Source organism: Salminus brasiliensis, chromosome 13 (genome assembly GCF_030463535.1).
Source record: "Salminus brasiliensis chromosome 13, fSalBra1.hap2, whole genome shotgun sequence".
Lineage (NCBI taxonomy): Eukaryota > Metazoa > Chordata > Actinopteri > Characiformes > Bryconidae > Salminus > Salminus brasiliensis.
This window is the reverse complement of record NC_132890.1, coordinates 12,164,995-12,191,565: the sequence shown is the minus strand read 5'-3', so window position 1 is coordinate 12,191,565 and position 26,571 is coordinate 12,164,995. Positions and strand designations below refer to the sequence as shown.

At 40.5% G+C, this 26,571-nt stretch overlaps 1 protein-coding gene across 1 annotated transcript in view; it reads left to right on the top strand.

The window, feature by feature from the left end:
- The first annotated feature begins 11,384 nt into the window (after window positions 1-11,384).
- cttnbp2 (cortactin binding protein 2) overlaps window positions 11,385-26,571 on the top strand; it is a 58,227-nt gene continuing 43,040 nt past the window's right edge. The window contains exons 1-2 of the mRNA XM_072694896.1: window positions 11,385-12,105; window positions 17,660-17,767. Coding sequence (XP_072550997.1) covers window positions 12,025-12,105; window positions 17,660-17,767 — 189 coding nt within the window. The 5' untranslated portion in view covers window positions 11,385-12,024. The remainder of the gene's footprint in view (window positions 12,106-17,659; window positions 17,768-26,571) is intronic.

Sequence of the window (26,571 nt, the reverse complement as noted above, 5' to 3'; positions counted from 1 at the left end):
TTTGTGTACCCATGACTTACGATCCTTCTTTGGACCACTTTTGGTAGGTACTGACCACTGCAAACCAGGAACACCCCACAATCATTTTAAAGAACCTCAGATCCAGCACATCAACTTTAAGGACTAACTGTTTACTTGCTGCCTCATATGTAGATCCCGCCCACTGGTAGTTGCCATTGTAACCAGATAATCAATGTTATTAACTTCATCTCTCATTGGTTTTAATGTTGTGGCTGATCGGTGTATGTTGTTGTCTGATTGTTAGCTGCTGTTAACTTTGGCCTTGGTTCTGAATTTTAATGGATGAAACTCATTTAACATTCTAAACTGCTCCAAGTGTGCACCAGCAGAGCCCTCCCCACACATTAACCCTACACACACACACACACACACACACACACACACACACATACACATTGACACCCTTTAGAAGAACGGAACGGAACAGCCTGAAACGCACAACTGACAAGAGGATTCTCAGGCAGGAACTGTGTGCTTTGGGATGTGATGTATTCTCATGTGTTTTTAGGACAGGCTGCACCTTCAGATATAAATGAAAGCTTATACAAGGAATTCCTGAGTTAGAAAGGATGTGCGCAGACCCTCTCCCCACCATATTTAATGAAGCAGCATCCCCTAGTGGTCAGTGATCTCATCCAGCTGAAGAAGTGAAGGGATTTGGGAGGGATCAAAATGTAATAAACAACATTCCCTTCTGTGGTAAAGAGCCATTAAAGGCAAAATATCAAAGAGAAAAAAGAGCAAGGAAAAATGCAATTTAAAAACAAATCTGAGGAAGTCTTGTATAAATGACCACCCTGACATTTCAGCATTGAAATCCAGCCAGAGGCCATGGGGTCTGGGCCTGAGCGTGATATTGGATACTGTGGGAGAAATAAATAGAGTAGAGCATGTGATATACTGAGGAGTTTCCTCGCTGTATCCAAAAACACCATATAAACATTAGGAACCGTCTCTGTATTGTTAAAGCAGGGCAGCTTCGTCGTTCTTCATGGAGCATAAACTAGGCTACAAAGTCTGCATATTAAAATGTGTCTTTGGAACCAACAATGTTGTGGGATTCTGACTCTAAACACAAACCTCTTGCAGCCTAACCATCTATTACAGCATTAGGCTACAGTGTTATTAGAGCCCACCTACCTGAAAAAGGTGGGTGTACGTGTCCCACAAGTTCTGTTCTCACGAATAAGAGTTCCTTGCATGCGAAAGTCCTCCAGAACTGACACAACAAGCATTGAACAGAGCTGTATAGCATGGAATCTGGATTGGGAAAAAATTGGGCATGTTCTGAAGTTTGTGAGGTTTTAAATTTTTGAAGGTTAATTAGGTTCAGTAATTAGGCCTAGACAATTGAGCAGTAAAAATGATTGGTAATTATTGGTAGAATTGTGTTTCTGGATCCTCATTCTGCATTCTTGTTTTCAAATGACCCCTTCAGGAAGCTGAGAAAGGCCCGTCTCCCTCCACCTATCCTCACCCTCTTCTATAGAGGGATCTTAGAGAGCATCCTGAGCAGCTGCATCACTGCCTGGTTTGGGACCTGAGCAGCCTCTGACCGCAAGACCCTCCAACGCATTGTGAGGACAGCTGAGAGGATCATCAGAGTCTCTCTCCCCTCCGTCATGGACATTTACACTGCCCCTGCATCCGCAAAGCAACTAGCATTGTGGATGACTCCACCCACCCTTCACACAGACTGTTCTCCATCCTGCCATCAGGAAGAAGGTACCGCAGCATCCGGTCCAACACGACCAGACTCTGCAATAGCTTCTTCCCCCAAGCCATCAGACTTCTCAACTCAACTCAACTTCTGAACTGATGTCTTTTCTGTTACATGTACACACACAAACTCTCTCTCTCTCTCTCCAACCATTTACCCCAGATAAAATGGGAAGCATTTTTGCACAAAGCATTTGCACTAATAACCTTACTACCTCACTGGACTCAATATTTATACACACTGCATAATTTGCACACTACCGCCAATTATTTATTATTCTCTGTCTGTACTGTGTTGTGTTGTCTGTCCGCACTTGTACTGTGTTGCACTTGTGTTTTGTATGCACTGTCTATGTTGCACCATGGTCCTGGAGGAACGTTGTTTCGTTTCACTGTGTACTCTGTATGTAGCTGAAATGACAATAAAAGCCCACTTGACTTGACTTGACTTGACTTGAGATACCCAAGTCAACCAGCAGGTTGACTCACCCAGTCAGGGTAATTAAGAACTAAGAAGGCTTACAAAACAGTGACTGTAATAGAATAGAACTGTAATATAATCAGGTTTACTACGCTAAATAAAACATGCCCATCCTGTCAATTAATGTCTCATATACATGTTATACAGAGTAAAATGTAATGTCTTTAGCCACCTACCTATCTAGATAGCTGTAGCTATTTAATGCAAAGTGTTCCTCAATTAGACTCAGCTTTGATGACTATGGCAGAACCACCTCATATCTTATTATGTAAAGAGTACATGGGGTTGAAGATATGCTAATCTAAAGGTAAAACTCAAATCAGTCTAGGAAATTGCCAATATGATCTGGTGCAGTGTTTATGCTGAGCTAACGTTAGCCTCCAATTCTATTTCCTCTAACAGGGCAATTTTTCACAGTAACATTTCTAGATTGGACTTTTTCCACATTATCACAGAGTGGTAATAACTGGCATCACACACTCTATATAATGAGTGGAATATGGTCGTAAATGGTTGAAGAAAGGTTTTTATGATCTTCCTGTGGGTTCAAGCATATATTACACAACTCTATACCTTAGGAATAAGTCTGTTAGTGAGTGTGTGGTTATTGTGGTTACTGAATAATAAGACTTTGGAGGTACCACATCTCCAGCAGTCCTGTTAGTCCATTCAGTAGCTCTGTGTGGAGAACCGCTTCAGTTGAACAGACCAGTGAAACTAAGAGTATCTTGATATGTTAGGTTCTTAAACACTGCTCTGATGAAAGTCATTCAGTAATTCAGTCCATCCTGGCTTGTCCAGGGTTGATCGGGATAGGCCAGGATGGATTTGGCTCTCTTTTGAAACTGTAGTTTGCGCTGCTGTTGTCCAGCATTACCATTAACAACACCTGCCACAGTAATAAGGTGGTTTGGGTCAGTCTAGTCCTAGTTGAGATTATACAACGTAATTACCACACACTGAAGCAGAAGTGTGCCAATATCGGTATGTCTATCCCATTTTCACCTCCAAGAGTCAGGGCAATGGGATGTACTTGTACTCACAGGCACCCCCTACTGGCTGGAGGTGAAAAGAGCAACATCTGAGGTGTGATTATCCTGATGTTTCTAAAACTGATTCACCCACAAAACACACTATTTTCCTTCCATATGCCAGTGGATTTAAACATTTGAATCCATGTAACTGTGAGTAAATGTGACTAGTTACAACTCACCTCTAGTATTCACACATTATCAGTGTTCTTTCAGCTCTCCTGTTATTGCACCCCTGGTCATAATAGTGTGTCTTTTACTGTTAATAGCTGTGCGAGTAAACGATGACTTGATTTCCAAGAGGTATAAAGTTAAAGATATACAATATTTTAAACAATATCACTTTTTAAATTTTCATCTTTTACAGTTTAAAAATTACAGAAAAGGAAAACGGCCCAAGCATAACTGGACCAAGCACCCACGTACTTAGTAACACTATACCTTTAGCAAGTATCACAGCCTTGCATTCAGTTTTCAGTTTCTGTTTGGGAAATTTTTGCCCATTCTTCCAAGGCTTCTAGTCCTGTGAGATTCTTGGGCTGCCTTGCATGCATTGCTCTCTTGAGGTCTGTCCACAGATCTTCAATGGTGTTTCGGTCAGCTGGCTCTGAAGGCCATGGCAAAACCTTCAGCTTGTGCCTCTTGGGGCAATCCAGTGTGAATTTTGATTCTTGATTACCTGAACTGAGGAAAGCCTGGATAATCTTCTCGTAGTCTTCTGCTCTTTGGGCATCAGCTATTTATTTTAAAGAGTGCTAGGCTGCTGCTTGGAGGAACCCATGGCTGCTGATTGTTGGGACAAGGTTTCCGATGACAAGCTTTGAAATTTGCCCTGATGCTAAATTTGGTTCTTTGCTAATTGGGAACTACAGTGAATGATTTTTGTACTTAGGACACTACTGTATATGGACACAAGTATTGGGACACAAGCTTATTCATTGTTTCTTCGGAAAACAATGGTATTGTCAAATAGCTTATTCTGCTTTTGTTGGAGTAACTCTTGGAGGCTCTTCTGTCCAATGAAGGCTTTTTTCTAGATTTTGGAGCACTGGTATGAGGATTTGATTGAATTCAGCAACAAGAGCGTTAGTGAGGTCAGGATGTTGGATGATCACCACTCCACCTCATCTCCAACTCCCCAACTCATCCCAAAAGTATTGGATGAAGCCCCACCATGTTAGAGAACACAGTTGCTCCACTGCTTCACAGCTCAATGCTTTACATCCCTCTAGCCCACTCCTGGCATTAGGCACGGTGCCAATAGCTTCATGTTTATCTGCTCAAGAGAGTCCTATTCTATTGGCAGTATTTCTCTACAGGGACTAGAAAAGCTGTGTGTGTGCATTTGCATATCTGTGTCAGCAATGGGTGCAACTTAGGTTTAAATTAATTTCCACAATTCTTTCCATGTGGTGGAAATGTGATAGCAGGTTAGGCGTTGGATCAACAAGATTCAGTCAAAGAATTCATTTGTGGAAATTCTCTCCACAGTTTAGTTCATTTAGGGAACGTTCTGAAAACATGTGATGTAATGATGATCTGCATCACAATGTTTCTTAGACAACATTTCCAGTTAGACAAAAACTAACATTACTAACATCGCCTCCTCACCCATACCTGCTCACATCATCACATTACACCTGTCCTCAAACATCTCTACTGGCTTCCTGTAAAATACTGTATACAATTAAAAAAATCCCTTACTTACAAAGCTCTACGTAATCTCTACATAAGCGATACATAAGCTCTACGTAAGCTCTACATAAGCGATACATAAGCTCTACGTAAGCTCTACATAAGCGCTACATAAGCTCTACGTAAGCTCTAGGTAAGCTCTATGTAAGCTGGATGTAAGATTGATGTCTGCTTATGTTACAATGTCAATATATTACTGATACAATATATTATACTAAAACAATACCATATTAAATATACAACATGCTACACTACAATGTAATGTATCATTCAGGACATGCAATACTCAAAAATACAAATACAAATACAATATACTGTAATAGGAATATATGTAACTCCTATATTATTATTCTACAAATACAATAACAATACTAACAACACAAAATACTATTATAAAAATACAAAATACCATAATAAAATGTGACATACTATACTGCAAATACAATATACTATTCTAATAATGCAATATATTTAACTAAGAATGCAATACACTGTACTAAAGAAGCCTTGAGAACCCTGTTTTTAAGGGTGTATCATAAATGTGTCTCAAGCATCTGGCTGCGTTTCGTGTAATAGCTTTAGGGGCATTAAGAACTTTGGAAGTCTGGCTCCATTCACCACCACTCTGAACAATTTTGTCATTTCAATACGTTTCAAAAAACATTGTATTTTTCACATTAAAACACTCTGAATGACTTTCAATCTTAGTAACAGCTAGCAGGATATATTGTTATTGGACTGTTTAGAAAGGTTTAAAGGTGAGCAGTTACAGAAATAGCGTGTGACGTAATAATGTCGTGCATCATTATTAGAATGTTTCTTACACAAGATTTCCATTTCAACAAACAACATTTTGGAAACATTTAAAGTGACATTCCCAAAACTATAAATACACTAGATAAAATCCAATAAAACTGATGTGACATGATCACACTGATAAATAATATTTAATGATGTGTGATAAAATGTAGAATTGGAGCATTTATTTGAATATAGAATAGAATATTTTCTGAATTTACGCTGATAATGAAAAAGTTAAAATTATGAACTTGTATTATGTTTTGAAATATGCTTACCAAATGTAAAAAGCCTGTTTACAAGTGTAAAAATAAACAAATAAATACAAAATTGAAATACATCATACTAGAAACTTCCAGAAAACTTGACAGATTGAAAGTTCTAAGAACCAAACCCATAACATTCAGAACATTCATGTTTTGTTACGTTTTATTACACAAACATTTTCAGCTGATCTTTGCATAATTTGGCAAAAGGTTACAGACATGGTAAATGTGAAAATTATTTGCAACTTGGTCCTCTTTCCTCTTAGCTGCCAAATAAGAAGGATCAGTACCCTGAGCCTTTACCACTGGAGCTGTTTCATCCCAGAGTCCTTTTCTCTTGGACTGAAGGACTGAGCAGTGTAGGAAGTACACAGGCACTTGTACTGGTCACTGTTGATACCCGCCAGATGCTGACTGAGAGTGACTGAAAGTCTCTGTGAACCAACAATAACGCAGCCTGTGTGTGCCAAACCCCCTCAGAGAGAGGGGAAAGACACATGTGGCGGTTTGGCAGCACCCAAATCAGGCCTCATCCATCACTGAAGCTAATTACTGTCTTTCAGCTTCAGACCAATTTTAGCCTCACAGAGTCTGTCCTGTTTTCTGATGATGGTTGTATTTGTTTGTATTGCAGTTTAAATGACTATTTTGGTGAAGCTGAGCTGAAGTTGCAATTTCTGACTGAATTCATGAATCACACACTTCCATGTTAAGGACAGAGATATATTTTCTATTACTTAGCTTCTGTGCTTGACAGTTTTAATGTTGTACTCAAGCAATTCCTGTGTGGTTAACCCCTTAAAAATCTCTTAGGGTGGCCGAACTTGGGGTGGCACAGTGCCCCTTTACTTTTTTAATTGTAAAATTGTGCAAAAATAATACACTGATCTTGCTTAAAGGCCTTATATTATTCTGTAATGTTATTAAACCCATATTGTTAAGTATATCTACTAAATATTCTGATATGTGGAAGCAAATTCTGAACAAATTCTTAATTTTCAGTGTACATTCATGTTAGAAATGATATGATAAGAATTTGTTGGGACAGCAGCAATGTTTTTGTTCAATTATATATGTTTCCCTTTCATCCACTGTAAGAAAGTCTCACATTATGGGAATAAACAGTAGTTTCTCCGAGATCTGTGTGGAAGAATTAAAATAATAATACTTTAAAAAGCACATGCTGGCTTACAAACCCCACTCAACAAGTCTCATTTTCTTGAACCGTGTTGTGAGTCCTGGATGAGTTTTGAACCAGTTGTAATGTGGGTCAGTAGGTTCAGGTAGCAGTGTTGGCACGAGGCACTTTAAATCCATTTGCAGAGCCAGCAACTGGGAACCATTTAGATAGGGCATTTGATTGCATTAGAATTGGCCCAGGCTTAATCACAGCCTTGGACAGCTCTATTCGTTCAGAGTGGCTTATTTACACAGGCATTATTTTGTAAAGGAATTTAATGCGTTCCTAATCATAACGGCAAAATGCAGAAATGTGACTCATTTTACAGCATATTAGAGTACATCCACATACAGTCTCATCCACATTTACTCTTGGCAAATGACACATTTTGCCTTGTTATACTGAGAAGTAGAAAACAGTCTCAGACCTTGGATAGTAAATCAGGCCTAAGGCATGTTGACTTTAATAAGGAACTGTCAGTTGAATCAAATTCCCAAGCTTTATATGCTTTCTGACTTCTCAAACATGGACTCCTCAAAGGAACTGACTGAAGAAATCAATGCCCACATGGCAGGAGAAGGCAATTCTGTTCTGAGAAATGGCAGTTCTGAGAAATGGCAGTTCAGGGGATCTGTGGAGATGAGAGGACTGCTTATATGCTGGTAACAAAAGCCCATATACGTACACAAACATAAGCTTCATATAACTTTGCCACAAAACATAACCTTTTAAGTATGCTATAGAACATCTTTAGAAGCCAGATGTTCTATTTTTTTCGTTTTACTACTGTTCAGTTAAAAAAAAAGACAAGATGTTATTTTACACTTCTGGTTTGGGTTAGGTCAGGGTTGGGATCAGTACCACTTCCTTTAAGAGACATGATAGTAGTAGATGATTGAACCCTGCTATAATAGAGTACTATCAAAGACCCACAAACCTGAGGTCTTCCTAGTTAAATGACATATTTCACTTGCTAAGCTTGAAATTGTACCTCAGAAATAAAAAAAATGCACATGAACCTGTTACTCATACATCATGGTGGAGGAGGGGATGACTACTTTTAGTAGTCACTAATTAGACCATAGACACTCTCTTGCATTTGACACCAACACACATTAGACAAGCTAACTATAGCTAACTGGCAACAAAGCCCTGGAACAGAATTGGCCTCTTCCACAAACAGACAAGCCAATTAAACAAAATATAAGCAAAACAACTATATACATATACAGGAGTAGACAGAAATATGTGGCTATGCATACCTATACAAACCTATATACATCTTTTACACACTTGTATGCACACCTATACAAACCTGTCTACACCTTTTATACACCTGTATGAACCCCTATAAAAATATATATACACCTTTTACACACCTGTGTGCACACCTATACAAACCTGTATACACCTTTTATACACCTATATGCACACCTATACAAACCTATATACACCTTTTATACACCTATATGCACACCTATACAAACCTATATACACCTTTTGTACACATGTGTGCACACCTTTTATACACCTATATGCACACCTATACAAACCTATATACACCTTTTATACACATGTGTGCACACCTTTTATACACCTATATGCACACCTATACAAACCTATATACACCTTTTATACACCTGCATGCACACCTATACAAACCTATATACACCTTTTATACACCTGTGTGCACACCTATACAAACCTATATACACCTTTTATACACCTGTATGCACCACCTATACAAACCTATATACACATCTTGCTGCTATGCAAAAACAAAAACCCCTCTTAACCTTCAGTGTAAATCAGTTTAAATCTATTCCAAGGATTTTTGTATGGTATTATATTTGGTATTATATTTGAGTATTTATATGGGTCCATTCATGATGAAATTGTGAGACAATGTGAAGAACAACTGCTAGATTAGTATGCTGTAAAAGAAACAGACAAAACCTGAGATCCAGCAACGATATATAGGTTTGTTTAACATTTTGATTTACTAAATATGACATAAATGCATAGCATGGTTCACCTGGTCCCTGAACACCAGCTCTACAGCCAAGAAAACCCAGCAGCGTCTCTACTTCCTCCGGAAGCTTAAAAAGGACCGTCTCCCTCACCCTCTTCTATAGAGGGACCATAGAGAGCATCCTGAGCAGCTGCATCACTGCCTGGCTTGGGACCTGCACAGCCTCTGACTGCAAGACCCTCCAACGCATTGTGAGGACGGCTGAGAGGATCATCAGAGTCTCTCTCCCCTCCGTCATGAACATTTACACTGCCCCTGCATCCGCAAAGCAACCAGCATTGTGGATGACTCCACCCACCCTTCACACAGACTGTTCTCCATCCTGCCATCAGGAAGAAGGTACCGCAGCATCCGGTCCAACACGACCAGACTCTGCAATAGCTTCTTCCCCCAAGCCATCAGACTTCTCAACTCAACTCAACTTCTGAACTGATGTCTTTTCTGTTACATGTACACTCTCTCTCTCTCTCTCTCTCTCTCTCTCTCTCCAACCATTTACCCCAGATAAAATGGGAAGCATTTTTGCACAAAGCATTTGCACTAATAACCTTACTACCTCACTGGACTCAATATTTATACACACTGCATAATTTGCACACTACCGCCAATTATTTATTATTCTCTGTCTGTACTGTGTTGTGTTGTCTGTCCGCACTTGTACTGTGTTGCACTTGTGTTTTGTATGCACTGTCTATGTTGCACCATGGTCCTGGAGGAACGTTGTTTTGTTTCACTGTGTACTCTGTATGTAGCTGAAATGACAATAAAACCCACTTGACTTGACTTGACTATACACCTGTGTGCACACCTTTTACACATCTATATGCACACCTATATAAACCTATATACACCTTTTATACACATGTGTGCACACCTTTTATACACCTATATGCACACCTATACAAACTTATATAAACCTTTTATACACCTGTGTGCACACCTATACAAATCTATATACACCTTTTATACACCTATATGCACACCTATACAAACTTATATACACCTTTTATACACCTGCATGCACACCTATACAAACCTATATACACCTTTTATACGCCTGTTTGCACACCTATACAAACCTATATAAACCTTTTATACACCTGTGTGCACACCTATACAAATCTATATACACCTTTTATACACCTATATGCACACCTATACAAACTTATATACACCTTTTATACACCTGCATGCACACCTATACAAACCTATATACACCTTTTATACGCCTGTTTGCACACCTATACAAACCTATATACACCTTTTATACGCCTGTTTGCACACCTATACAAACCTATATACACCTTTTATACACCTGTGTGCACACCTTTTACACACCTATATGCACACCTATACAAACCTATATACACCTTTATACACCTATATGAACACCTATACAAACCTATAAACACCTTTTACACACCTATATGCACCACCTATACAAACCTATATACACCTTTTATACACCTGTATGCACCACCTATACAAACCTATATACACATCTTGCTGCTATGCAAAAACAAAAACCCCTCTTAACCTTCAGTGTAAATCTATTCCAAGGATTTTTGTATGGTATTATATTTGGTATTATATTTGAGTATTTATATGGGTCCATATATGATGAAATTGTGACACAATGTAAAGAACAACTGCTAGATTAGTATGCAGTAAAAGAAACAGACAAAACCTGAGATCCAGCAAAGATATATAGGTTAGATTAACATTTTGTATGCATTTACTAAATATGACATAAATGCATAGCGTGTACATTTTAATGAACGGATCAGTGTAAGTAGCCCAGTTACTTGGAAAGAGGTGCTTTCACACCGACATCCATTACATGAATGTTTGCTTCTTGAGGTACTATTCTGTTTCAGCAGATGCTGTTTCCGATGCTGTTTCCTAATCACCGGCAAACCAGCTCTGTGGGGGGCTGGTATAACCGTGCTGGCTGACCAGCTAAGCCAGCACTGGACCAGCCCAATCCAGAATAGTTGATGGATTTCAGCAGGGTGCACTGAGAGAGGTGCACTTCAGTACCTCACAAGTGGGAAATAGGCTGCACAACTTGATGCTGGTTGCTAGGTTACCAACACAGAGAACCGTAGTGTCCTAAATCTCTGCTCAGTCCACTAGAGAGATAGTTCTAGATAGACAGATAGGAGGCAGTGAGGGAGGGAACATAGCCTCGGTCTGCGGAAAGTGGTGTATGCACCGAACACCGTCCGGCTCTCTTTCGGAACCTGCAAAGCGTTAGCACTAGCATTGTTAGCTAGTTAGCCGCTGTGGACCTTTACAGTGAAAACTGCACCACAGTGGTTTACAGTGACTAGCTATCGTATTCTGACAAAAAAAACAACAACAATTATATTATGATATTTTTTCTGCCACCGTTAAAATGTCGGCGAGGAAGAGGTTAAAGCAGTTGCGCTGGACCGGCTCGGCTCGCGGCTCGCTGACGTCACTCTCCGAGGGCAGGTCTCTCTCTCTCTGCCTCTCTCAGGTCGAGCTGAGCTCCGGCGCAGCTGGAACACACTCGGTTCACGCCTACACTGAAAACCCAACCTGCTACTAAAGCCCCTCACTCGCTCTCTCCGTCCTTCTCCCTCCCCACCCCCGCCCCCCGGAGCCCGCACCACGTTACTCGTTCCGCTCGTGAATTTAGCTATATAGCTACCGCCGGGGCTTCTTCCTCCATCTGTGGGCGATTCGCAGGCAGCCCCGCGCTCTAAACGGTGCCGAATGCGTAATTTTGCGCGGTGTGTGCTGCCCTCACTCCAGCAGTCCGCTACAGCGAGAAGATGGCGTCGGAAGGAGGGAAAGGGGAGCAGCCGCCTCCGGTACAAACACTGGTAACCGCTGTCCATGGAAGTGTCGAGGCGGTAAGCGAACACTGACTCGTGGTGTCTTGTTTATCCACCTGCTCTACGGTGGTCGTGTCATTACAGAAAAGGAGGTGAAGGAAGGTTTACAAAACGGGCCATTTTGCATGGTGCCAGTGCTCGACTCTGACTGAATGCAGCGCGCAGCTGGTGTGTAGTAGTAGTAGTAGTAGTGCTAGCAGTTAATAACCTTACAGTCTGGACAGGGCTGCTGTCTTTCGGTAGCTAGCTAGCTGCATTCAAATAAACCCCCCTTTATTTCTTTAGTATGACATAACATAACATTTTATAGTGCTTAATGCTGTCCTGCACTTCTGAAATATCAGCACATCGCACACGGTGGGGCTTTTCATTCACAGAGGCTCTCGCAAAGCTACGTTGTAGCTGAACGTGCAGCTGCGCAGTGATTTTAATGGTGAGGCTTGTTGAAGGGGGTTTCCATCTTCTCACCCCTTCAGTATATGTATGAACAGTCCGTCTGCAAAATCATCATATAGTCGTTATTGTGAGACTTAGTCATAGATGTCAATATGTCTAAATGTCATTTCAGATAAGGGTTGTGATGATGCTGTTGGTCAGTGTGAAGGATATTTATTTGTAGGCACATACAGTGAATGTAGGTTTACCACGAATAATGCTTCACTGAACTGAATATAATAAATGAATATGAGGCTGTGTTTGTTCTTGTTTATCCTGTGATGTTATAAAATGTTATGGCCGATACAGCCTGCTTTCATTAGAGCGGTCTCATGTGTCCAACTGGTGACCTGTTTTTACAGAAATGAGAAATGTGATGCATTGGTTATTAAAGGAGTGTGTATTTTTCTCTTGATCATAGCCTGTGTTTTCTGTAGTGTATTTCTTATAGGGATTTTCTTATGGATGCTGTTCAGGTTACAGCCTGCTGACCATCCCTTATGAAAGCCAATCTTTCCCCGGAGGGGAGGGCCAGTGGAGCCTAAATATTGATGATTCTTGCTTCCGATCTGCCAGCAGTATCTTGCCATAGCTTTGATTGCCTTGCCTTTTCGTTCTATGGCCACATAAATGCATCACATCGGTTTAGATACCATGGACAGTGACAGCAGGACTGCAGCTGCTAATAGATTTCCATATTCTGGGAGTCTGCCTGGGTGCTTGTTAAACATATAGATAGGAGAAATGGGTAAGGAGGCAGTGATAGAGAAAGCAGAACAGTGGGGGGGGGGGGGGGGTGGATGGGGGTGGTCAGGGGCATGTTCACTGGAGATGTTTCTAAATTGGTCTGAATTTCAGTGACTCAGCTGACATAGTACCATGTCATCCAGCCAATCTGAGCTGTTTTAACAGCCCGAGGCTCGTTTACATTTAGCATTCAGTCGAACAGGTGCTTCGGCTGTGCTGCTTTCCTTTGGCCGCTGTGTGTCGGTTATAAATCTCTGTCTCGCTGCTCCATCCGGACACCTCTCAAGGGCTCGCAAGGGTATGGTGGGACTCGAGAATTCATTTGAACCCGTTTACTTTCTGTGTCCAGGCAAGGCCTTCTTTTGTTGGTTCTCAGCAGGATCTCCTTTTGACAGGAACACTCGAAAAGGCTGTCCCAGACTTCTTACAGTAGATGGTTCATGGTTTATCTCCCCAGCATGTCCTTGCATGGGTGTAGCTGCTTCTTTAGTGGCCTCCCTGTGAGTATTTGTTTAATAAGGCCACATTAGTGGTCCACGATGATGTTTGGTTGATCAGCAGGTCAAGTCTGCTGAACTACAAGTGCAGGCCACAGTATAGAGGATTTTTTTTTTAAAGTGGACACATTTTTTTAAAGAGTTGCTGTGTAAATATAAGGTGTCTATATTTACAATGATCCATGTTAAAAGTGCACTTTTACAACCCTATGGTTTGGCCCTGGAATGAAACATGCATATTTTCCTTTGGTAGGCTCATGAATAATTTGATAAATGAATAAGTTTATTTTGAATAATATTTTGCAGCCACAATGTTGCCATAGTCATAATGTAACAGTTTGTAGCATTGTAATAACAATGTAGCTTTTTGTAATTATTTCTGCCAAAAACAGTCTTTCCACGTAGTGCCGCTATCTCTGCACAGAGTATATCACCTACCCCTAACTGGAATGCTGCCAGGCTAACGTGGAGGTAACTTTTAGCCCATACCGGATTCCTGCTTGCTTCCTGTGCTTTTGCTTGCTTGCACACTGCTTTTGAGCCTCTCTTCCCTGTAAAATCCAAGGCCTGGTTCGTATATAGATATATATATATATGCTTTCCGATCTCTAGCAGAGTCTGGAGGTGATATGCATATGCTGTTAAGACAGTTATAAAACAGTATTGGAGATTTGGAATTGGCCAGTTTTACAGGCCTCTTTTGCTTATGTGGAAGTTGGAAGGTTAGAAGTTCACAGTATGTCACTGAACTCTCATTATTTAACTATGCCAAGGTAAATGCGTTTCTCCATTCTGTGGCGTCTTACTGTCAAAAAAGATATGATAAGATATGATTTTTACTCAAATATTATACATATTGTGCAAGACTAAATCCAGTTAAACAGCACTAATTGTTCCCTTTTTAGTGCAATGTGCAGCTGGAACCGTTTCCAGGTCCTGGAACAATAATTTTATAATCATAATAATGTTACATATAAGAGTTTTGTTTTTTTCTTGTAACATAAAACAGGTTTTCCTAGTAGAATCCTTAAAGAATCTTTATCCAGGCAAGAAATGAAGAAATCAAGTATTCAGATGGTTCTATGATTTTCCATTCTATATAGAACCATTGCTTTCAATAAACATACCTTTAAACTCCATTATAATGGGGTAGAAAGCTCATGCTAACATTGTTAGGATGTTTGCTTGCAGAATCTAAAAGTACGCACATTCTGGGAAGAAAGAGTTATTTTGGTCACTTTTGGAATAGGGGATGCACTGACATTGTCCGTTGTACACTCAGAGAAGGGCATTAGGATGTTATTTATAATGATTTATCATGAAATAAAAAAAAAATCATCATATTGCCTGTATCCAGGAGTGTTAAGTAAATGTACTAGCTGGCTGGCAGTTCCCTGCAACATTAACTAAACTCTGTCTGGAAACAGAGCTGGAGCCTGCTCTCGTAAAGCTAGCGCACTGAAGAACAGCAGCTCTGAAGGTGTAGGCTAGAAGACGAAGCACAGCGGATGCCATGCCCTTTATTCTTTAGTAAAGGAGCTTGTGTCCTGACCGCACACTTTGTGGTGTTCATGCTCAAGTAACTGACCTCAAGTCAAGCACAATCTTATTACACCCATCACTCCCTGCCCTCTCCCCCCTTGAACTGCATGTGCCAGTAAGTCCTGTTCAAAGAGACCGACTCAGGCGTTTTCCTGGAACACAGCAATTTAGTCCCAGAATGCACTTCTACATAACGTGTTTTGCAGCAGTGGAGTGTATTGATTATCCATAAAAAGAAAAAAAAGTAGTTCAGCTTTGAAGTCCTCAAATGGGTGTGTTGTAAGACTTCTTTCAAGTGTAATTAATGTTTCTGAAGGGGAGAAATCTAGAGAGTGGTGTAGGTTCGGTAACACATGGGCTACGGTTGTGTTTCAGAAATATGGGCTCTAAATCACCACAGGTAAAAAGGGTGCAGAATTACACTCTGGATATAAAATGTGCCAAAGAATGCATTTACTGGGCAGTGGTTGCTCAGTGGTTAGAGCTCTGGGTTATTGATTACAGGGTTGTGGGTTCAATACCCAGGTCTGCTAAACTGCCACTCTTGGGCTCTAGAGCAAGGCCATTAACCCTCTTTACACCAGGTGTGCCATTGCATGCCTGACCCTGGCTTTCTGAGCTGGGATATGCAGAGAAAGAAGTTCATTGTACTGTACAAGTATGCATGACAATGAAGGCACTTGTTATCAATTAAACATTACATTAATGAGTATTTTAGGTTGTTCTTTGATGTATAAATAGTGAGGATGTGCCTTTGGTTTGGTTATTGGCTGGGTTATGGCACCGGCAGTGGCTCGCTAAACATGCATATTATTATTAACTGTAGTTATTAGGGGTGCTCTGATACCACTTTTTCTTTTCCGATCCATCTGCTGATATTGAATACCGATATCAACTTTATAAATACTAATAGATGGCTATAAATCCTGTTCCACATTTTATTGGTTGAATTTTTTTGCACTAAGATAAAATAAGCTTGAAAGAACAGCATTTACTAGTTGAGTAACTGCACATTTGAAAGGTTTCAGAGCAAGGAAAAAATAGAAATTGCCACAATGCAGAAACATGTGCAAGTAGGGAAGCATAATCTTGCTAAGCTCGACCAAACAGTGTTTATCCTGGTCCCCACTCGCTTCCCTGGGGCCTGTTTCCTTCAGTTGGCATTGGAGGACCCATGAAACTGCACCTTCTACTGTTAATAATAAGGCCATAGTGTTTTTGCTGATTCTGCTTTGTAGCACATTTGGAAACGTCTTATGAATTGTTATATTCAAATATCATGTTCACCTCTTTTTCTCAGTTTCACATTAAGAAATGAGAAATCTGGAATATGGAATATAATGAAACCTGAAGACTGAGGAGAAGAAATTCACAATGATGCAACGATTGCATTTCACCAGCAATGTAGATGTTCTCACACTGAGGTGTCCAAAAGGTTTGCATGTAGTAAACCCAAATCTAACACACCCCACTCAGCCAATCAAGCATTTCTGAAGGGACTAATTCTGGATTATAGGTCCTAGGTCTGCGAGGAGGTAGCTTTTCAGGAGCAGGGTTGGAACTGGGTTGAACTATATATAGGTCTGTATGCTTGCTTTGTAGATGCCATGCTCGGTGCTGGTTGGCTAAACATTCATTCAATGAATTAGAACGAAGGCTGCAGAGTGTATTGCAGTGTCGCAGTATATTCATTGCATTGCAATGTGCGCACTTGCAATGCTTGATACAAAAAGAACATTTGCATTCTTCTCATTTTACATGGCATGGAATTGATGTACTCTAATGGCATTTATTTTACTCTTGGATACATGAGGTGCATTACTAATTCTCATGGTATACTGGATCGTTGACTTCCGGAGAATGCATTGCAATATAAATCGCAAAACAACAAAATATCGCAGTGTCATTTTTCTAATATCGTGCAGCCCTAATTTGAATCTTGGCAATAAAATATGGCCTTTAAGCTCCTGTAGGATAAAATTATAGGTGTTTTATATTGTGGGGGGACACCAGATGAGAGCCTTAGTAGAGTGAAACGCTTGTTGCCGAAGACTGTATTGTTTTGGAAGCATTGGCTTGTGGTTGAGAACAAGCTTTAGGCAGACTGATTCAACACACAATTCAACAGATCCTCTCACCTTTAAGTACTGTTTTCCTTTATAATCCTATCAGACGTTGTGGTTACAAGATTGATGTATTTCAGCATTTCATGCTTCCACTGTAATTGCAAAGCTACGTCTGCCCCTCCCACAGAGCACTTCCACTGCCAAGATTGTTAGCAACCATGCGAAACCTGCATTACCATTTCCTCTTGCAGCGGGAGTCATTTTCTGTGCCTCTGTGCATTTCAGAAATGTGAGCTGAACATGGATAACCTGAGCAAGCCAGAGCTCCTAACGCTCCTGAGCATCATGGAGGGAGAGCTGGAGGCCCGAGACCTGGTCATCGAGGCACTAAGGGTGAGTGAGCTTCAACCTGACACTTGCAAAGACACTCCCATATACTTACAGCTGTGCTCACAACTGGTGTTAAAATTGAAAGACACAGGTGGTGTTGGTGTTTTCATGTGGTTTTATTTCTGCACTGTGATGCTGACGTTGTCATAGTCCGTACTGATGCTGAAGGTGATTTTTACCTTCAGTTTTGTCCCAGCAGATAGGAGGGTCGGTCTCCATGTTATCATAAATGTGGTATAGCAGGTTCCTTATTGGCAGACCTCAAGGCCATTTTCACTGTCTAGTCTAGTGTGTGGGTTCTAGTGTATACTGAATATATTTGCTATAGGTTTAAGTGAGGATCAACACGTGATTGGTTAGCTTTGTTTGATTTGATTTTTGGCATTTCTTCACTCTCCCTTCTTCTTTTGTTTGAAAATTAAAAGTAAGAAAAGCTAGTTAGTGTTACCGCACTTCACTGAATGACTTCTTCTCCTGTAAGCTTATGGTCCAGTGTTCATCTTTACATTCAGGCCAGCGTCGTACTGTGGACTGAAAAGCCAAGTTATTTGAATTAGAAGGACATTTGCAAAACCAAGGTCAGAAGTGACACCATATTTTCAGTTCTAGTTCAGCTTGTCAAACTTGTAGTGAGTCCTGGGTGGTTACACTGGGCTCATTTCTGGGCCAGCTTATTGACAAGAATGACAGACATCTCTCTCTCTCTCTCTCTCACTCTCTCTCTCTCTCTCTCCCTCATTCGCTCCCTCTGGCATCTGCAGTTTTATTCAGTTCTGCATTTTATGTTCTCTCATTCCCACTCTGCTGTTTTTCTCTCAAATGCTTGCCATCCCACTGTCTTTGTCAAGCTGTTCTCTTGGTTTCCAGCATTTCCCAGTAGGCTCCCCCCGTGGATATCCCATCTTCATCCCTGATTCTGTGAGATGCAGCGAGGGGCATTAAACAGATTCAGAGCGGATATATACATATATATGGAGACACTGACGTGGTGGTGGAGTGCCAGTGTTTGTTGAGCTGGTACTAGTGGATCAGACACAGCAGTGCTGCTGGAGTTCTTAAACACTATGTCCACTCACTGTCCACTCTGTTAGGGGGTTTTTGCCAATTCTTTCGTGCAAAATCTTCTATTTCGGTGAAATTCATAAGTTGTTCATTGGCATGCACTGTTCATTTAAGGTCTGTCCACAGATGGGTCAGGGGACAGTGAGGGCAATGGCAAAACCTTTAACTTGTCACTCTTGAGGTAGTGCAGGTTTGTTTAGGATTGTTATCCTGCTCTTTTCATCCTTCAGCTTTTTTCCCACCAGTGTGATGTTTGCTTTCAGAATGTGCTGGTATCCAATTAAATCCATTCTTCACTCTACCAGTGAAATGTTCCCCAACATGTTGCCAGTGGCTGCCACACAAGCCCAAAGCATGATCAATTCATACCAGTTCTTAACAATTGGAGAGGTGGTGTTTTCATGAAATTCTGCACCTTTTTAAAACTTTTTTAACTTTGCTAATTATGGCCAAAGGCTGAATTTTGTTGTAAGAACAAAGGTACGTTTTTGTTTTTAGCACAGTAGAGTACTGCACTACTAATCCAGAATCTGACAAACCTTTCTAAAGGTTCTTTTAGCAAGTTTTCTTGATCTTATAGACCTTAACTTTACCTTCACAGTTCCTAGAGGAGCCCATTGCTGCTGATTGTTGGGACAAGTTGTTTGTTTGAGGATCTTTGAAAATGTGCATTATCTATTCTTTCCTAACAATGATGTAAACAAGCAAGACTAATGACAGATAAATTAGGGTTAGAGACTGAGACTAAAGTTATTTCAGGCTCAAATCTCTTGATCTGACCTATCTTTTTTTGCTCGCTATACAATCGTCCCAAAGAAAACATTAATCATGCTTAAAATGAATGAATTTAATTCTTACCTTTTTGTCTTTTGAAGAAGTTAATCTTCTACTCACTTCCACTAACAAAGGTTTTCTCTGGAAATCTTCCTACCTCATATAGAGCATAAGCTTGAACATGGAAATTTAAGCATCGTGGATCAAAGTGGCCTCCCCATGCATTATTAAGAGGCCTTCGTCTGTGCAATTAATTAGCGTGCTGAAAAAGCTCACTGAGCTGTTGTATCGTTTTTCATCAGAGAGAATGGAGGAGCATAAGCAGATTAAGTGAATTGGCACTCGGTCACATGCTTGCAGCTCCTTTCATGCTTGTTTTTAGAGTCACTCAATGATATCTAGCCAGTTCACTTGAAAATGGAAGTGTACTGTTCCGGGGCCAAGCATGTCTAGCCATGCTTAGTGTGGGTCATGTGATCCAGAAGAGGCATAGAGAATACTAAGAAATGGGTCTTTTTGGCATTGTGTAACATTTTAGATGGTGCTCAGTACTTAATAACTTAATAAGCTTAATAAGTTTGAGAGTGTTTTCCTTCCCGCACTGTCCCTCACTGTGCATTCATCCATATGCACTGAGGTGGACAGAGTAAAGAGTAATGGCTTTTGCCTGTACAGTGGTATCTTAAGGGAATACATTTTCTGGGTCAGCACAAATATGAAGTGACTGGAATGTACCTTATGTTCGTTTACAAACAAAATATATCGCTAGCAGGATAATTTTATGTAAGTATTCAGAGCATAAATATAATGAGCCAAGACTAGTGGTGTAACGGATAATTCTTTTTAGATTTTAATATTAATTTAATATTATTAAAATATATAATAATATTTTAAAAAACAACAACAACACTCCTAAGACCATTCAGCTTGAACATGGCCTACGGGGGATGTTTATCCTGCTAGCTATCTACTTGTGTCAGTAGCTCAGCAGCTGCACTGGGCTGTCTGACTGGCAGACTGGTGAATCTGTGGCCGAGCTAGTTAAGCAAAGGGAGCTTAGGAAAATCACAGGAAAAAAAACAATAAATTCAGCTTTCTGTCATTTCAACAGCAGTCGCTCGATCATTAGTCACCTGTCATGTTTATAAGTGGGCTTTCAGACAGCCAGACTTGAATTTCCTCTGTGGGGAACAAACTGTTATGCTGCTAACTAAGTTAATGGTGACTAGCTTGAGGTAAGGATGCACTTAAATTGAATGGAGAGGCTCATATTGAACTATACAATAAGACACACTGTTTTGTCACACTCAGACTATCGGTTTCCCAAACACTTAAGTGTTCCACTTGTTGCTCTTCCTACGAAGCAAATTTTGCCTCATTGATGAAGAAAATCATCAGTGTTCAGAAAAGCAGCGATCCGACATGCAGTGAGACAGGCTGATCACTTCCTGTCCATGGCTTTGATGGCTCATCAGTAACAAGGCGCCAGTGTTGCTGTGCAGCTGTGTCTCTGATCAGATAGAGCTCTTTAGCATGCCATGAATGTGTCCGCTGCGACGGCCACGTGATCCAGCGACGAGGCCATCACTAGGCCAAACTGGAAACAGGCTCTGAAATAGCCTTCCTCACAGGACTGCATGTGTGTGTGTGTGTGTGTGTCTGCGCGCGTTCATGTATGTACGTGTCACAGTAAGTGGGAGGGAGTGCAGGCCGTCATGTTTATCCCCTAAGCGAGGCACGGTTATTTTCTGCTTTGTGTGTGAGATTTGTTTCTTAGTTGAAATGACGCCTTTAAACTATGGACCTTGCAGTGCCTGTCAGCCCTGCTTGTGCACTGTCTCAGCTTCCCCTTGTTTGTGGTGGCGACAGCGCCTGCATATTTATATTTCCTCTATACAGATGTCACACTGTTTATACTGCACTGTTACCCACTTAAACCTCTCAGGCAAACACGCTTTTTGTTGTAGGTCGAGCTGAATTGGGCGTATATGTTAGCCAGTGGACAGCAGGGAGCAGAGTGTATTTTGCAGGCTCAGTCTGCGAGTGAGGACAGGAGTCCTGCTGAAACCCCAGTACGAGACAGCGGACCTTGATGGCTTCCAGTGTGCCTCTCATTTTCCGCGACTTTCAGTCTCTTTCTTTCCTCTAACATTCTCTTCAGCGATGTCTGTGGCAAAAGCAGAACTCCATGCTGTTACCCTTACAGCCCTACAGCTGAAACCAGCTTTTGTCTGTTATATAATGTTCACCCTTCAGGACATCTTTCAAACATCGGCCAAAATAACACAATTCTGAAAAGTGACAGTCACATAGCACTTTTTCAAAAGCTTCCTTGGCTGGAATATGCTACAGTTGAAGTGACTGCGAGGCCTTTTCTCTATGATAGCTCAAAAGCAATGTGCGTCAGTAACTCATAATGATCAAATATAATCTCCAGGAGAAAATGAAGTATGATAAAGGAGTTGATGAGCTGTGTATAAGTGGGTCTGTGTTGTCTGGAATGACGGATGGTGCTCCATCCAGTACATTTGGGATGAGTTAGGGAATTGGGGATGAGGTGAGGTGGGGTGGTGATCAACATCCTGACCTTACTAATGCTCTTGTCTCTGAATGCAATCAAATCCTTACAGCAATGCTCCAGTAAAAAGCCTTCCCTGGACAGTTGCTGGAACGTTACTTCACCCTTGATTTTGGAAGAAACAAAAACTTTATTTTTAATCAAATATAGTGACTTGCTGTTGCTCCAGTTTCAGTTTAATGTTATTGACTGCTTACTGATCCTTTTTTATCAGTTAATTTGTGCTATTTGTGCTCCTTATAGTTACAGTTCTAGTTATACCATGAAGCCACCCGATTAGCTATGTGAGTCTGAGCTCTGGTTGTAGGCATCATGTTAAAGTGCTGTTAAAGTGCTGTTACAGCTGGCTGCTGGCCAGATGAAGGCCAGTCCTGCTGACCCAACAGCCGCTGTTTTACTAGGCCCCCTATGTGGTAGATTAGGCTAATTATGTGGAAGAGTTGTCTTAACCCCTTCCGCTTGTTAACCCTACCCCACCAGTCTCATCACTTTATCTTTGATATGCGGTCAGAAGGAATAGTACCATACTCATGTTAATAACCCAGTGAATCTCTGCAGGCAATAAGTGGAGCTCTTGAGCTTTCCAGCGTCGCATGTGGGGTTACGTTCACTTTGTCACGTGGCTGCTTCAACAAATTGTCTGTATGGCTAAAAACCTTCTCCTAGGAGAACGACTCCCTGTTTGCAAATGTACCTGCGCTGTAAAATGCCCTGACTCCATGAAAGGTTTGCATCCAAGGAAAATGAGGAAAAGCAAGAAACGGATGAACCTAGATTTTCCCATTTTGCAAAAATGCATAACAATCAAGATTGCGCAATTGATCCATGGTTTGAATGGAAATCTTCTGTGTAAAAGCCAGCCAGTGATAACAAGTCCCTCCCCCAAACGAGTTAAGATAAACATAAAATGGTCCAAATAAGTATGGATGTTGGAAGTTCAGAACATTATAGACAAATGTTTTATGATGAGACACTGCACTAGTGGTGAGGAGCACTAGTCTAGTCTAGTTGAGGCACTTTCTCAGTTGAAGTCATCCTGCTTTCAAAGAAAGGAATTCAAATCTGAAAGGTTAGAGTCTTCCTGGCTCAACAACGAAGATAAAAACAGCTCCGCTGACAGCCTTCAGCACAGCATGCATCTCAGCATATTTTGACAGCATACTTCTTCCGAACTTGATGTATGAACCTACAGAGGCTGCATTGTTCTCACCCATTACCACGGGACGAGTTATGATCCAGTGTCAAAGTACACGTAGCCAGAGCACTGCTCTCCAGAACTTGGCTTGTTTTTTACTTCTTGAAGGAAAGCAAGAGAAGGAAACTGGTCTCTGAACTGCTTTTAATCAATCTTTAGCAAGGTGATAGCTATGTTAACAGCATTAAACATATTGGAGTTATCTTTGCTTGATACTAGATATACTGCAGTTATTGCCGCCTGTAGAAATGTGGAAGTAACCGTTACATTGCTTATTTAGGCAATTTGTTAATCCTCCTACACAACATCATCGCGTAGCACTCGGCTGTCAAACCGTGTTTCTTCTCGGCCACAGAAGTGCAGAAATTAGCACTTTCCACCTGCGTCCAAGTCAGAAAGGCCCTGCTAATTAGCTCATTAGTTAATTGGGTGCTTAAATGAGGAGGAATGTTAAAGTCTGCAGTGTGTTAGCCATTATCTAAAACGTGGTGTATCAAAAGCAGAATATCAAAAATGTAGTTTGTAAACTGAGGAATAAAAATAGTCACTCATTAAGACATTAAAATGATCTCAAGCCCGAGAAATGTGACCTGACCATCAGATTTTATGTGGGCCTTATCTTCACGGCTGTGATTGACAGTGGTGTAACCATGGCAGCTGTTCTTTTGTAAAGTAGGCACTGCTTAGTTTTTAATTTTTTTATAAACCATGTATAACAGCGTAACTTGTAGGGCTGGGCGATATGAGCAAAATCTCCTATCCTGATATGGGTCATTTCATATCCAGACAATAATACGTATTACAGTATAGTACCTTCTCTGTAAATTCAACAAACAAATAGTTTATATAAAATGATCACATGGAAAGACGTATTTCTTGTTATATTTGGAATCATATACATATACAGAAAATAAAAGGTTCTAATAAAAACTTATTTATATTTAATTATGTTGTGCAATCTGTTACAGGTAAATTTGTTTAGTGTAGCCCATTAGCTACCCATTAGCATTAGCAATATCTTACTTCCCAAATGTGGTCCAAATCTGGATCAGCATAATGTCAGCAAAAAGGTTATTGTGCTGAATCCTTTACCAAATTTCTGATGCATATTTTAATGCTTGACATTATATGTTTACACTATAGATTAATTCCATAATCACAACCTACAGTAAACAGTAGACCTGAATGTCTCTGATTAGTATAAGGGTTTTTTGTATCGCGTCATGATGCAAGAATTTAGCCAGCTAGCAGGTCTAGTGCTGTGTATTGGCAAAAATTTGGCGATACAATATCATGAGACCGGGGTTATGATTGAATATATGGACATATATTGCAACACTGTTGTGAGCAAGACAATATATTTAGATTTTTTTAATGCTAATTTAAATAAAAAAAAAGCTTAAACTCAAAATGAACCACACCAATCTTTATAAATTAAAATAAAATAAAAATAAGGAAATCTTTTATTAAAAATCAGTGCTGTGTTTTTGAGAATTGATACAGTACTGCAAATAGGGGTTGGCTAAATGATAAAATTATCATCACAACATTTTTCAAGATACACAATATTTATCGCGATACACATGATAGCAGACAAAATACATCAATATATTCTTAAGAACTGCTATTAAAATACTTTATCATACTTTTATATATTTTTTTATTCTAAATGTGCTGCACGTCAACCAATCATACAGCACTAATTACACTGTTCATAATGAAACTTAGCTGACCTGCGCTGTTTAAGCACTGATGATCTTCTCGATATGCTCAAGTATATTGTGCATCACAATAACAGCACTTATCACTGCAAAACATAATATTACGAGACTTCAATATACCGATATTTTTTGCTTTTTTTAAGGCATGTCTGTACATTTATAAACATGTAAAACTGCACTTGGACTTTTGATCATGTGGCATTGTGTACTTTGGGTCAAATGTTAGCATGAACCCATCAAAACCTTTTTTTTTTTAAGGTATAAATTGGGGTCAAGTCTTTGTAGATGTAAGTAGCACTGGCAGCCGTTATCTCCTTCCATCTTCGTGATTCTTTGCCATATGGAGCGCCACAGGCAAAAGCCTCTTGCAGTCTCGGGTTTGTTTTGAGCACTCCGTTGTACTTTTGTGGCTCCGTAGACTCTCTCTGTATTGTTTGACTTGTTTTTTGCGTAGGTGGTGAAAGAGGTTAGTGGTGTTTGAGGCTACTGTGGGAACCGGTCTGAGGCGTTGTTTGGAAAGTATTCTGGTCCAAGGTTTTCTGGTCCTGTAAGACTTTTCATACCCAAACCAAATTCATACGAGCTCCTTGTTTTGTCTTGGCTGGTTGGAATCCTTCACCTTTTCAGAATTACCCCATACCCAGTTGCAAACACTCTCCCTTTACCCAGTTGCAAACACAAGTTTCATCCAAAACCAGATGCCCTAATTATAATCTCTCAGTCGGAATGACCAATATTTTTCTGCATTTGACAGTGAGTAGCGCATTCAAACAGGAACCTACAGCCTAAAGCATGAACAGATTAAGAAAGTAAATGGACAGCTTCTTTAAATTCAGAAGTTCCTTTTAAATAAAATGAAGATGGCCAGCAGTTCTGGTGATAAAAGACAAGTCAGAATGACATATCTACGTCTTGGAAGAAGAAGCTGTGGCCTAAGCTAACTTAACAGGCAGAGATGACACTCAGGCTCTGAAACCCCAGCTTTAGTGCCTCAAAGCCAGCAAAGCAGTCCAAAACGAATCAGCCGCTGGTAGACCTGAGTTCATTAAATGTCAGTGTTGCTCAGGCCAGGCTGTTTGTCATTGAAGGCTGGAGTGGGGTTGCCACCAAAGCCAAGTGTGCTTTACTGCTCTGGTTTGCTGCCAGCCTCTTTCCTCATCTCTCCTGGTTGTATTTCACCAGTCCCTCTGTTGTTTGCAGACTTGTTTTCATTATATTTCATCTCTGGTCTTTTAATAGAGGAGGCATGCTATTTAGAGGTCCTCTGACACGGACTGTAGCACATCAACACAACAGCAGGTCTGCGCCCACTGGTTCTGCATAACTTCGCTGACCTTTGCATTGCTTTTGCAGAAAGGGGGTGGAAGACAACAGCATGGTGTGACTGGAATCATGGGCCTGAAGGGGCCTTTATTACTATTTTAAGCACTTTGTGAAATCCTAATACTGTGGAACTGTGACCTACGATACATACACT